The sequence below is a fragment of the Myotis daubentonii genome, chromosome 3 (assembly GCF_963259705.1).
Source record: "Myotis daubentonii chromosome 3, mMyoDau2.1, whole genome shotgun sequence".
Taxonomy (NCBI): domain Eukaryota; kingdom Metazoa; phylum Chordata; class Mammalia; order Chiroptera; family Vespertilionidae; genus Myotis; species Myotis daubentonii.
Window position 1 is genome coordinate 53,260,754 of NC_081842.1, and position 13,465 is coordinate 53,274,218.

Consider the following 13,465-nt stretch of genomic DNA (forward strand, 5'->3'; position numbering starts at 1 on the left):
TCACTGCTGAATTTTAGACTAAACAATGAATGAGTAGAAATGATGACACCACGAGTTAAGCAGAGGAAGTAATATTGATCAAAAAGTTGAATGTAAAATCTACCTTGGCTAGAACTGAACATTGATAACTTTTTCCAAAGAGAAAGTATAACTTGAATCATAAAGGTTCATTTTTTTATATAGTCCAATACCATGTTAATTAGAAACTCATGATTTGATAAAAACAGTTTTACTTAGTTACATTGGACTTCTAAAATCCTACTGGGCATGCTATTTGCCATGTTTTATTTTCCTGAGATAACTATCTACATTTTTTATTTTAAAATATTTTTTTATTGATTTCAGAGGAAGGGAAGAGAGGGATGGAAGCATCAATAATGAGAATCATTGATCAGCTGCCCCCTGCATGCCCCCTGCATGGGGATTGAGCCTGCAACCAAGGCATGTGTCCTTGACTGGAATCAAACCTGGGACCCTCAGTCCAAGGCTGACGCTCTATCCACTGAGCCAAACCAGCTAGGGCTCTGCATTTCTTAAAAACGAGAAATGAGAGTTTGCCTGTGACTGAAGTTTCAAGAAATAGTTTGGTGCTATTAGCTAACATGTTATAGTTAGAATACTATATCTGTAGTTCAGAAGTGCTTTGATTGGATTCCATTTTAGAAAGATATTCAAAATAACAAAAACATTCTTCTAACAGCAAATAATGTTCCCACTTTTAAAAAAAAAATGTTTTTATTGATCTTTTAGAGAGAGGGAGAGAAACATTGATGTGAGAAACATTCATCAGTTGCCTCACATAAGCACCCTGACCAGAGATCGAACCTGTAACCTAGGTATGTGCCCTGACTGGGAATCAAACCAGGTGACCTTTTGGATGACGCTCAACCAACTGACCACACTGGCCAGGGCTCTCCCACTTTTTATTTGACATATTGATATTTCCATAAACTTGTAAGTGGAAGATAAGCTGTTCAGTAAAAGCCATTTCATATGTACAATATATAGGAATTATTTAAAAGTCTGTTCATATAATGGATTCTTTGGGCACTAACAAAAAATTAAGATACAAATAATTGACTAAAAATGAAACTATCATTAAACCAAGAAACACAGGAACTGCACTTCATTTCAGGGGGTAAAAATATCAATCTTACTGTGTTAGAAGAATAAAATACATTTGTCATAGTATACATTATCATATTCCCTTAAAGCAGAGAGTAAAGTTTTAAATTAAAAAGTGTTCATATTACTTGTCTATACATTTAGGAACTAACTTCATACCACTAGTTACACACCATTCTCTCATCATGCAAAAAAAAAAAAACAACCTCAGTTATTTCCTAAGGTCTACTTAAGTCAAACAATAAACTAGTAATAGCAAATTAATTAGCAGGCTGTAAATCAGAGCGGTGTAGAAATTTTGCAGTTGAATTGTATTTCTTGTCTATAGTACTGCTGCTATTAAATCCGTTTTCTCCACATATTAGAAGAAAAAAAAATAGGCATTGATAGTCAAAATAAGATTTTCATTGCTACAACAAATGACAGAATATGTGAGAGAAGGAAGAGTTCCTAATGTTACAGCAATCTGTGATCTATATATATAAAAGCCTAGGCGACTGGTCGACCGGTTGCTATGACGCACACTGATCATCAGGGGGCAGATGCTCAACACACAGGTGTAGACACATGGAACAGACTAATAAATCTCAGAGGAGAAGGGGCAGTGGGGAGGGCGGAAAGAGATTAACCAAAGATCTTACTTATATGCATACTAGAGGCCTGGTGCATGGATTCGTGCACTGCTGCGCCCTCTCGCAATCTGGGACCCTTCGGGGGATGTTGAACTGCCAATTTTGGCCCAATCCCTGTAGGCACGCCGAGGGACCCCACTGGTGCACGAATCTGTGTACCAGGCCTTCAGTTCTTTATAAAGGTAAAGGGTCATTGTGTGCATATATGTGGAAAGGAGTATGAAACAAAGGCAGGTGGTTAGGACAGACATATAAAGGGAATGCTAAAACTACATTAGAATTATATTTGTTTGAAAAAACTGATCTGAAGTCTGCCAATCAAGTGTACAAAAAAAGAGCAGACATTAGTGCAAGTTTAACCTGATAATTTATTTGTGAATAAAGCTAGTTTTGGTGAGGAAAAAGTTTAATCCTTTCCCTGAAAACATAAACAAACTCAAAAGGAATTTTAAAGGTAGTAGGCCAGAAAATGCAATAGTAATTCTTGTAATCTTTTTTATTTAAAGAGAAAAATCAAGTTGAAATGTGTTAAAATACTTTTCAGATTGAATATTTATCAGCCTATATAATCTGTTGTTCCAATTGGATTTTGACTTAAAAAAATTTTACACGAGCTATCACATCTAGAAGTGAAGAAAATAAATTAAATCCCCTCCCCCTCCCCAAGATATTATTTAACCTCTAAAGCATAAAAAGCTATGTAATATCTTATACAAATTAACCAGTGTTCTTAAAAAAGTAATGCAGTTTTGGACTGATGATATGCTGTATTTGTGGTGAAGTACTAGGCACAAGAATATGTATATATATATATATCAATTAGGCATTTTCAAGTCTAATTAGTCTCTAAAGTTATTTAATTCTTGGCAACATTGGTATGCATTTTGGTACTTAAGTCATGAATTGTAGAGAACAAGAGCAGTAAAGTATAGCAACAGGGTCTGTATCAACAATGAGTGTTGAACAAATCTCTTCTATGAACTCTGTGATTTGTTTTGCAGTTGGTCACTTGTAGTAGATCCTGCAAAGATAAAAGAAAAACAATCAACATAATTTGTTTATTGTATAGTCTCAACTTGGGAACTCCCTGAGCTAAAGTTCCCTTCCACCACCATTGATGATTAACAAATAAAAAGATCTAAAGAACAAATATGGTATATTTCCCGTAGGTAAAATAGTCTGATATGAAAGAATCTGCATACCCCCAAATTTTCTAAAGAGCAGAACTGGAGTGTCGACTTGGTGACAAGACAAAAACGTTTCAGACTCACATTCCTGTGAGTAAATCACAGGTGGATAGCTGAGTTAATTACAACTCAAATACCCAATGCTATAAGAAGATTGGCATTTATGTTATCAAAATTATAAAATATTTAAATATATAAAATTTATATATTTTATAAAATATTTCTTCAGATTCTAAATATGCTACTTTAAAAAAAAATAAAAACAACAAAACAGAGGTCAGGGGAGAAGAATAACGCTAAAAAAGTAATGGGTTCTATAAAACCTGGAGATTTTAAAAGCTGGTAAGATTATTTTTTAAACCAAAAGGGTAGAGGATAAAGAACTTTCTTCCCTGTTTTATTTTATAGTCTTTTCTTTCTTTGTATACTTTATGAAGCTAGATAGAATATATTCCTATGTAAGTAGTACTTCATCTCCACTGAAGAAAAACCAAGCACTGAGCTAATACAAATTTTAATCATTATCTTTAAATGATAAAATATACTTATGTACTATATGTGTGAAATCTAATATCTTACAAATAGAAAGACAAAAAGAGCTATTTTCAAAAGCTGTGGTTTAAAAAAAGAAATCCCTCTAACCTTTGGCACAGTGTTGCTGGTGCAAATTCCCAGAGGCAAATAAGGTAAGTATTCACAGTGTTTGACCAGAGTTATGAAGAACTGATATTGAAAGTCTGAGCAGAAACTGATGAAAACTCATAACCAAAGAAACATTCATTTTTACATCAAAATAAATCACTGAGATATAGGTGGTAAATGGGAAACAAAGACCAATTAGGAGAAAGGCCAACTAAAAATGGGTAATAAATTTTAAAAAAGACATATAACAATTATTCAAAATAAAGTTTGTTCAAGTTAAATATAAGCTAAACAGGTTATAGTGTATACAATGGAAATGAAATGCTGAATAAAGTAAACTGTATCACCCTGGCTGAATAGCTCAGTTGGTTAGGGCGCCATCCCGATATGCCAAGGTTTCAGGTTTGATCCCAGGTCAGGAATCAATCAGTGAATACAAAAATAAGTGAGACAACAAATTAATGTGTTTTTTTTTCTCCGTCTCTCTCCATTCCTCTCTTTCTCTAACATCAATAAATAAAAATTAAAAAACGAAACAGAAAACAAACTATACAAAAGGCTAAATAAAGCCTAATATGGAATATCAAAAAATACTGTAATAGTATTTTTATTATGAGACAGTTATCAGATTCTATCACAGAACACTGATATTTCACATATGCTCACCAAAACAATATGATAATTTACTTTCCTAAGACTTAACCATCCAAAGCACAACTAATAAAGTTACATCTCGACTGAAAAGCATGTTTGCAATTACAAAGAGTAGGTAAAACAGGCACAACATCTGTATTAGTGGTGTAGAAGATTCACCTTCATGGAATACCAAAATAACAGGTTGTTAAAAATAAATAAATAAAATCTATTTCCTATGACTGATCAAGAGTTGGTAGGCTGCAGGGGCAGACTGTCTGATACTTAAAAAAACAAAACAAGCCCTGGCCTGTGTTGCTCAATGGTTAGTCAGCCTGAGCACTGAAGGGTCAAGGGTTCAATTCCTGGTCAAGGGCATGTACCTGGATTGTAGGTTCCATTCCCGGCCCCAGTTCAGAGCATGTGCAAGGGACAACCAATCGATAGGCACATGATGTTTCTCTCTCTCCCTCTGCCCCCTTCCACTCTCTCTAAAAAAACCAATGGAAAAAATATCCTCAGGTGAGGATTTATAAACAACCAATTAGCCAAATAACCTGTCAATCCAAGAGTCAAAAGAATCAACACTGAAAACATATCATACAATTTGTACCCAAAGGGATATTAAAACAAATCTTCCATATTAAAAACATTTCTTCTAAAGTTTAAACCTTAATTCAGATTGTGAAATATCAAACAGGATCTAAAACATTAAAAACAAAATACAGCTTAATATGAAGACAAACATCATTGCTTAAAATCAAGTAAACCAAAACACATTAATATATAATATAAAATATGGTCTTAAATCAACTCTTGGCATAAAAAACTTTATTATTTTGAGATTGGCCACAGGTGTTTAAATTTTAGAAACTTTTGGCATAATTGAATGCCAGCAAAATATTCTGAGGTTCTTTAAGTTTAAAGCAAAATAAAGTCTATTAGGCACAAAGGATTACAAGAGTCTCAGGAATATTTCTTAAACACCTAACCTTGATTTGATTCTTCCATATTCATACTTTCTCCAGTTGCACTCTCTAACATTTCTTCATCTTCATCATCTTCATGTAGATCTTTTGAAATTAATTGCCTAGCTAATTTCATATTCAGTCCTTCATTGTAGTGAAGCTTCCTTTTCATTTCAAACTGTCGCTTTTTTTCTATAAAATACAAAAAAATAGACTTAGGAAGTCTTTAGCTCAAGGACTGGCAAACTTTACAGCCTATATCTGTTGGTACTGCTGGAACACAGTGATGCTCGTTTGTTTTTGTAATGTTTAAGGTTGCTTTTGTGCTCAAAGGCAGAGCTGAGTAGCTGCAATAGAACAATATGGCATATCAAACCGGAAGTATTTACTTTCTTGCCTCTAAAGAAAAAGTTTGTCAATTTCTGCTTTAGATGGTTCAGGAATATCTTAATTGGAATACAAGAATAAAGCCATTGAGTAGCTCTATTTGTGAAGAAAATTTAAAGATATTGAAAAACTTTCCAGAAAGAGTTGAATAGGGGAAAAAAGCAAACTATAATACTGTGTGTGTGTGTGTGTGTGTGTGTATTGACAGTCTGAGCAGAAACTGATGAATACTATGTAGAAGTATTATATACAAAGCCTGCATGTATGTGCATGCATACATATAGAGAGAAAATAAGACTCAATAAGTAACAGTGGCTAATTCTGGGCCAAGAAACTATGGAATAATTTTAATATTTTCAAGTTTTTATTTTTATAATTAAGAAAAAATTTCTTTAAGAAATTCTTACTATTCATTAAGAAATTACTAGGATTTAAAAAAATACTGGCTAAAAACGCAACCTCATCCCCAGAGTAATTTTAAGAAAAACCTATTATTACAGTTATTATAGTGAAGTAATTATGGACTATTCTTTTATTTATATTCACCATAGAAACATTAAACAAGCAACAAATAAACATAGCTGATCATAATTAATAGACAGCATTTTAAAGATCAACTGTTTATGAAGAAATAAGTCTAAGATTTTAAAATTTCTTAGACCTGTAAATTAAAAAAACAAAAAAGGGGGTTGATATAAAATTGCCAACTATTTATTTTGTCAAACAAGAGAGCATTCAAACTCATTCACCATAGTTTTATTATGGCATTCATAAAAATATTTTAATGCCAAAAAGGCATAAAGAAATAGAAATCTCTCAGAATACAGCTATTCAAAGTACTTCTTCAATGTCTTCTAAATCCAAGTTTTTATCATTATGTATACTTATGTTTTACAGGCATTTATAATTCATATCACCACTCATCAATCACTTTCAGGAAAGTTCTGAGACCAACATCCATTTCAGCATTCCATAAAGATCTTGCCAAATATCTTTCTTCTTCTCTGCCTATAGATTCCTTTGTGATTTGTTTTACTCTTTCAGAGTACCATATTGTAAAGAGGATTGAAATTAAGATTTGTTTTACTCTTTCAGAGTACCATATTGTAAAGAGGATTGAAATTAAGAAAGAAAAGAAAAAAGACCATTAAAGAGACCAAGTTCTCATGACTAAATTTTTAGTTATGCCTTTAAAGTATTCAGATGATGTAGTACAAAGCAATATAAAAAAATAAAACATTCTAATTGCCTCCAATACCATATAAATTTACTAAAAAGGTAACACTTTTTCTCATTACAAAGTAACACAATTTCATGAGAAGCATAGTAAAATTCTGCCACGTACAGAGCAGGTTTACATAATTTAAAAATGATTATAAAGTATGAGAACAATTTTATCCCCTATATCACAGATATCTGATTTCCCCCTTTATATTTTCAATGTTTTTTACTATGTAATATACATACATTTTTGTGTATTTGTTCTATTATCTTTGTAATATTAACTAGTGTGGTTTCAAACCGTGCTTCATGACTATTGAGTCACAATTAGCATTTAAAGAAAAAAAGAAGAACAGAAAAAACTGACACATCACATATAGTAAAGGGGAATACTCTTGTGCACTTTTTATTTTTGCAATTTTATGTACACATGTATATTAAATGGGATTTCATTAAATATGTTTAAAAAACATTAAACACTGGAAAACTGAATTACTAGATCAAAAGATGTTTTGTTTTTAGCTTTCATTTTCCATGCCTACCAATAGTAATATGAGTAACCTATTTCTCCACATTCACACCAAAAGAGATATTGTCTTTCTTTTTAATCCGTGTTTATCTGAAAGGAAAGAAAGGTACCATGACACTTTTAATTTGTAGTTCCTTATTCCTACGAGTTGATATAATAGTATTTTTTTTTTTTTGGTGAATTATATTTATAGCCTAAGAAAATTATTTCTTTTTAATTTTAAGAGATAATAAACTTGGTTTTGCTTGTTATAGATATAGTAGAGGCCTGGTGCACAAAAATTTGTGCACTCGGGGGGAAGGGGGAGTCCCTCAGCCTGGCTTGTGCCCTCTCACAGTCTGGGACCCCTCGGGAGATAACGACCTGCTGGCTTAGGCCTGCTCCCGGGTGGCAGAGGGCAGGCCCAATCCCTAGGTGCAGCCCCTGGTCGGGCTCAGAGCAGGGCTGATTGGGGAGTTGGGGCACCGCCCCGTCACACTCAAAGCAGGGTCGATGGGCAGGTTGCGGCACCACCCCCTGTCACGCACAGAGCAGGGCCAATCAGGGGGTTGGGGCTCCGTACCCTGTCGCACACAGAGCAGGGTCGATCAGGGGGTTGGGGACCTCCCCCCTATCAGGCACAGAGCAGGGCTGATCAGGGGGTTGGGCGCCTTCCCCTGTCACGAACAGAGCAGGGCGGATAGGGAGGTTGTGGCCCTGCCCCCTGTCACACACAGAGCCGCAGGGTGATCAGGGGGTTTGGGCGCTGCCCCCTGTCACGCTGATCCTGGTGCTGGGAGGCATATTACCTTTTTACTATATAGGATAGAGGCCTGGTGCACGGGTGGGGGCCGGCTGGTTTGCCCTGAAGGTTGTCCTGGATCAGGGTGGGGGTCCCCACTGGGGTGCCTGGCCAGCCTGGGTGAGGGGATGATGGCTGTTTGCAGCTGGTCACACCCCCTTCAGGGTGGGGGTCCCCACTGGGGTACCTGGCCAGTCTGGGTGAGGGGCTGAGGGCTGTTTTCAGGCTGGCGGGTGACTGAAGCTTCCAACCGCTCCTTTTTTTTTTTTTTTTTTTTTATTCTGGGCCAGCTTTAGCTCTGAGGCCCCAGCTCTTAGGCCTCCGCTGCTGAAAGCAGGTTTCTGGCCTTTGTTTACCTTCTGTATTTGAAACAATGTTGCGATCCTGCTGGCTGAAGCCTTGCGACTAAAGCAGGTTTCTGGGGTTTTGTTTAGCTTCTATATTTGTAACATAGTTGCTTAGAGTTGCAGCTCAGAGGCCGGCAGCGGCAGGCGGGGAATGTTGGAGTCCTCCGTCACTGAAGCAAGCAAGCCTCATGTTCGCTTCCAGCTGCCTGGCTGCCGGCCACCATCTTGGCTGGCAGTTAATTTGCATATCGCCCTGATTAGCCAATGGGAAGGGTAGCAGTTGTACACTAATTACCATGTTTCTCTTTTATTAGATAGGATTCTAGTTTTGGAATACTCAAAATTTATTACATAATTTAATAAATTTCTATTCACTTCACAGAAAGCTGCTAATATACAAATGGTCTTAGTCTTCTTTGAATATATTCATTTTATCTATAATCCTTGTATGGCAGAGGAACATAATGCAGAGTACAAGGGCATTCTGGTTTCAGGCCCAGATGTAATAATAATGAACTAACCACATGGATTAGATAAGTGAATTATTCTTTTTATATTTTCTTTTACTATCCTACAAACTAATAAAATGGAGAATATACCAATTATTTTAAGTTCTTAAAAGTTAATATTTACTGAGCACTTATAATATGCCAAGAAGCAGTGCTAAGTGCTTTAAATTTATGTAATTTAATACCAATGGCTCTCAATATTTCTAAAGCTCCTGATTTAGAAATGAGGAAATGTAGACTCAGAGAAATTAAGCAAATTAGACAAGTGACATATCTGGAGTATAAACTTAGATCTGTCTTGACTCCATAGCCAGTATCTTAATTGTTATGCTATCAGTTACAAGACAATTTTTTTCTAAAAACTTCCGTCAATAAACAAGGCTTTTTATAAGACATGTAATTTGTTTATAAGTAATAAACATCTATAGGTATATATGCATCAGTAACTCTACTAGTGGAAACTGAACATGTGAAATTGCCAACTACTCAACAGTTCCCCCTGCTGGCTAATTCCCAGAAGTACAATTTAAGGAAAAAACCCTTAATGAAAATTGTCAATATAGGTTAATAATAAATTCCCTGTTCTCAATAGATCATGTTTTTAGAGAATAATGAAAAAAAAAAAAACATACAGAATTTCTATCTGAAACCCTTTTAAGGGCCTTTTGGGGTATATGTTGGGAAAATATAAGTCAGGAAGTCACTGTGGATACAAAAATGTAATACAACTTGAGAATATGCTATGACAATTAGGCTCAGACTATCATAATTTCATTGAATAAACTATATTCTAAGGATGTGAGGAAGGAATAACAAATTATACCTTAGCAGCTGCCTATGACAAAGATTCTGAACTTCTTTTACAATATGTAGTCTCTACATTTCAAAGCTCTAAGTACACTACTACTCTCTTTTTTTTCTTTTTCTGAGGATATGTGGGTGTTTCTTGCATCTTTTTTCCCTACACATAGGCTTATGGTTTTTTCCTTTTAAAAACAATTTAAAATAACTTATATAAACTATTTTTAATTCTTAAAATGATTCTACATTCATACGATTCAAAAGGTATAAAAAGCAAGGTGAAATATCTTCCTTCTCTCCGAACCTCCATACATAACCACTGTTACTGCAAAAACAGAAATAATGAGTAGATAGCAATGCCTTACTGTATATGTGCTATATGGGCTACAAAGGCCTTTTCCATCCTTGTTGAGAGGTTATCTTTATCTTCTTTCCTATGACACTATCATTCTTTGTATGATGGAACCTAGTAAAATCTTCTTACTATGCCTGACTATCTGGAATTATTAAGTTTTTTCTGCCTTAAAACAGAAAAAGCACAAACAACTGGGAAATTAGCTTTTATTTCTATTCACTTTAAAACCAAACACTCAATGACTCTAAAAGCGTTAATCTAATAAATATTTACTGAGCATCTACTCTATGCCAGGCACTAAAAAAGTACAAAGGAACATCAATAATTACTTTAAAGATGGTAATATTTTCCCAAATTCTTGATATCGAGGTGGAAAAGACTGTCAATACAATAAACACACATAAGTAGAATTTGAATTTAAAAATGTTGCTCCCAATCTCTCTCATCCACTTTCCAAAAAGGAAAACCATTTTACAATCTTCCAAATAATGGGTTTATTTTAAGCAAAAATTATTGGCATAATACTGAAAGCAGAACAGGAAATAAAACTACCTTGTTCTTCAGGTGAGAGGTCACTGTCTTCATCTTCACTGCTTTCTTGTACATGAACCTGATACTTTGACTCCGAGCCTTCAGCAGCAGCTAATCTAAACAATCATTTGCAAAGAAATCAACACACTCATATTCTTATATTAACTCAGTGACTTGTTTAACTTTTGAGTACCATTAAAACACCTAATGCTCATTAATATACTAGCTATAACTTGATGAGGAAAATAAAAAGCAAGAGAGTGAGATGGGTGTAGAAACCAATACGCAACAAGAAGACTGGAGGGTAAGAAATCAATGAACAGCAAAGAAATAGAGCTTTTGTTTAGAAATGCAACTTTTTTGCCTTCCTCACATTTATCTTTAAAACTCAGGAGGCAGCAATATTAAAAAAACAAAACAAAAAACAACCATCAGTGTATTAGGCTCTGGTACTCTAATCTTTGTCACCTGCATACCTTGATTTTAATCTAGAAACAAGACTATAAAAGTTGTTATGAAAAATCCAGATATACTTAGCACATGCTTTTTATTTACACTTGTACAAGTAAAATGCCTTTAACGCTGCACAATTAAAAACAGCATAAGTGCCCTGGCTGGTTTGGCTCAGCGAATAGAGCATTGGCCTGCAAACTGAAGGTCCCAGGTTTGATTCCGGTCAAGGGCACATGCCGGGTTGCGGGCTCGGTCCCGGGTGGGGGGCTTGCAGGAGGCAGCCAATCCATGATTCTCTCATCATGGATGTTTCTCTCTCTCTCTCTCTCTCTCTCTCTCTCTCTCTCTCTCTCTCCCCTCTCTCTTTCTTCTCTCTCTTTCTTCTCTCTCTCTCTCTCTCTCTCTCCCCCCCCCTTTCTCCTCTGAAATCAATAAAAAATATATTTTTAAAAAAACCAGCATAAGTGAAAATGCTTTATAGTCAACAGTACTTACTTCTTAGCTAATGTATCTGGGGTCAGGGCTTCAGTGGTTTCTGAATCACTCAATGCATCTTCATCATCACCTATCATACTAGGACAACAAGCAGATTATAATTAATAATGGAACTATAATTTTTCAAGCAGAAAAACAAGGTAAATATAATCCAATTGACTTACTTAAAATATCAAGACATTTATAGCTCTGTTGTGATCTTTGAAGTTTAATTTTAGTTTCAATTCAATGCAAATATTTAAAAGTAAATGATTAAAAAACAACAACACTACTGCAACTATGAAGATAAATATTGAAAATTCAAACCATCTGAAAAAAATACTTCGATTATTCCATCCAGTGGGGTTGGGGGGACAAATAATGCAAAAACAAACAAACAAAACCACCTCACTGTCTATTTTACAATATGTACTGTTACATAACCTGAAGATGAGACAAAGGGATCTACACAGACATAAGGTTAGGTAAAATAACAAAATTGAGGGTTTGGGTTCGGGTTAAAGAAAAAAAAAACAACAAAAAAAACCCCCCAAAAAACCCCCAACAAAATTGGACCCTAAAGACATCATTCAGGAAGTTTTAAACGCTATTTAGCATTCTAGATCTACTCTCTAATGAAATATTTGCTCCCCACTTAATTGCAAATATGGGCATCTTTAATTTTCAAGCCACTGAAAAGTATATAAAACAGAATTTAGCTACATATAGAGAGATATAAATATATACCTATATATCTACATATCTATATGACTTATACCTTTCCTGGTTTGTTAAGGAGGCAAGTTAAATAAGTGCTATGGTTTAAATGATGCTCTTTTTCTAAGTGAAGTTGAAATAAACTCATTTACATTAAGCAGAGGACAGAATCATCTATCAATTTGTAGAACTCTTTTATAAAAAATCTAGGCTTTGTTATAAAATTTACAGATGAATTAGATGTTTGTGTATATGTATACACACACACACACACACAGTGGAGCAAAAGTAGGTTTAGAGTACACGAAACAGTTTATTCTTGTATTATTATTTATTGTCTTATTTTCCATACAAACAACTATAAATTTACCTTTTTATTTTTATTCCTCACCTGAGGATATTTTTCCATTGCTTTTCAGAGAGAGTATATGGGGAGGGGGGAGAAAGAAACATTGATGTGAGACACATGTATCGGTTGCCTCCTGCATGTGCCTGAATGGGGCCAGGGATCGAACCTGCAACCCAGGAACAGGCCCTCGACTGGGGATTGAACCCGAAATCCTTTGATATGTGTGGGCCAACACTCATCACTGAGCAACAATGGCCAGGGCTATAAAAAGCATCTTAAAGAAAAAAAAAAAAAAAAGCTCTTTAAGAAAAAAAGAGCTGGTAAAACTGAGCACCACATCGAGAAAACCTAAGCACATACATTTGTACATACACACAGCCTCAATCATTTAGAGACCAAATAACTTTAGAGACTCTCAGAGGAAGAATATGGGTAAGGTAGAGAGAGAGAGAGAGGGAAACAAAGCATATCTACCTGTGGACAGCAGCTGCAGCATTGGGACTGGATCAAGCCTCGGACTGACTTGTGGCAAAGCCACATACAAGTCCCAGCTTGGAGGGCAAAGCCCTCACAGCACAATTATAGCTAAAAGGCTATGGTTGTAAGCTTGACCAGTCCCACCCTGCAGGCCTAGGTAGCTAAGGGATGTGGGCTACAGGAGGGGAGGGGGGTGTGTGTGGGGGGGTGAGTGTGTGTGTGTGTGTATGTGTGTGTGCCTGCACGTGCAGCAAGTGCTGCCTAAATAAAGCTTGATAGAGTTCAGAGAATGGCAACAACAGGAAAGAAGCAGATTTGAAATTCACAAGAACACTGTAAACATCTTG

The 13,465-nt window shown here is 35.4% G+C and overlaps 1 protein-coding gene and 1 pseudogene across 3 annotated transcripts in view; both read right to left on the reverse strand.

The window, feature by feature from the left end:
- Positions 1 to 724: 724 nt before the first annotated feature.
- Positions 725 to 13,465, reverse strand: part of PPP1R2 (protein phosphatase 1 regulatory inhibitor subunit 2) — a 33,268-nt gene continuing 20,527 nt past the window's right edge. The window contains exons 3-6 of one of the 3 annotated variants that reach the window (XM_059687447.1): positions 11,597 to 11,674; positions 10,670 to 10,764; positions 5,212 to 5,379; positions 725 to 2,778 (exon numbers count right to left, since the gene is read on the reverse strand). In XM_059687447.1, the coding sequence (XP_059543430.1) occupies positions 2,732 to 2,778; positions 5,212 to 5,379; positions 10,670 to 10,764; positions 11,597 to 11,674 (388 nt within the window). In that variant the 3' untranslated portion in view covers positions 725 to 2,731. Of the gene's footprint in view, positions 2,779 to 5,211; positions 5,380 to 6,469; positions 6,610 to 10,669; positions 10,765 to 11,596; positions 11,675 to 13,465 lie in introns of those variants that run through there. The other 2 variants (XM_059687449.1, XM_059687450.1) reach the window with 2 other exon arrangements.
- Positions 10,098 to 10,205, reverse strand: LOC132232255 (U6atac minor spliceosomal RNA; annotated as a pseudogene).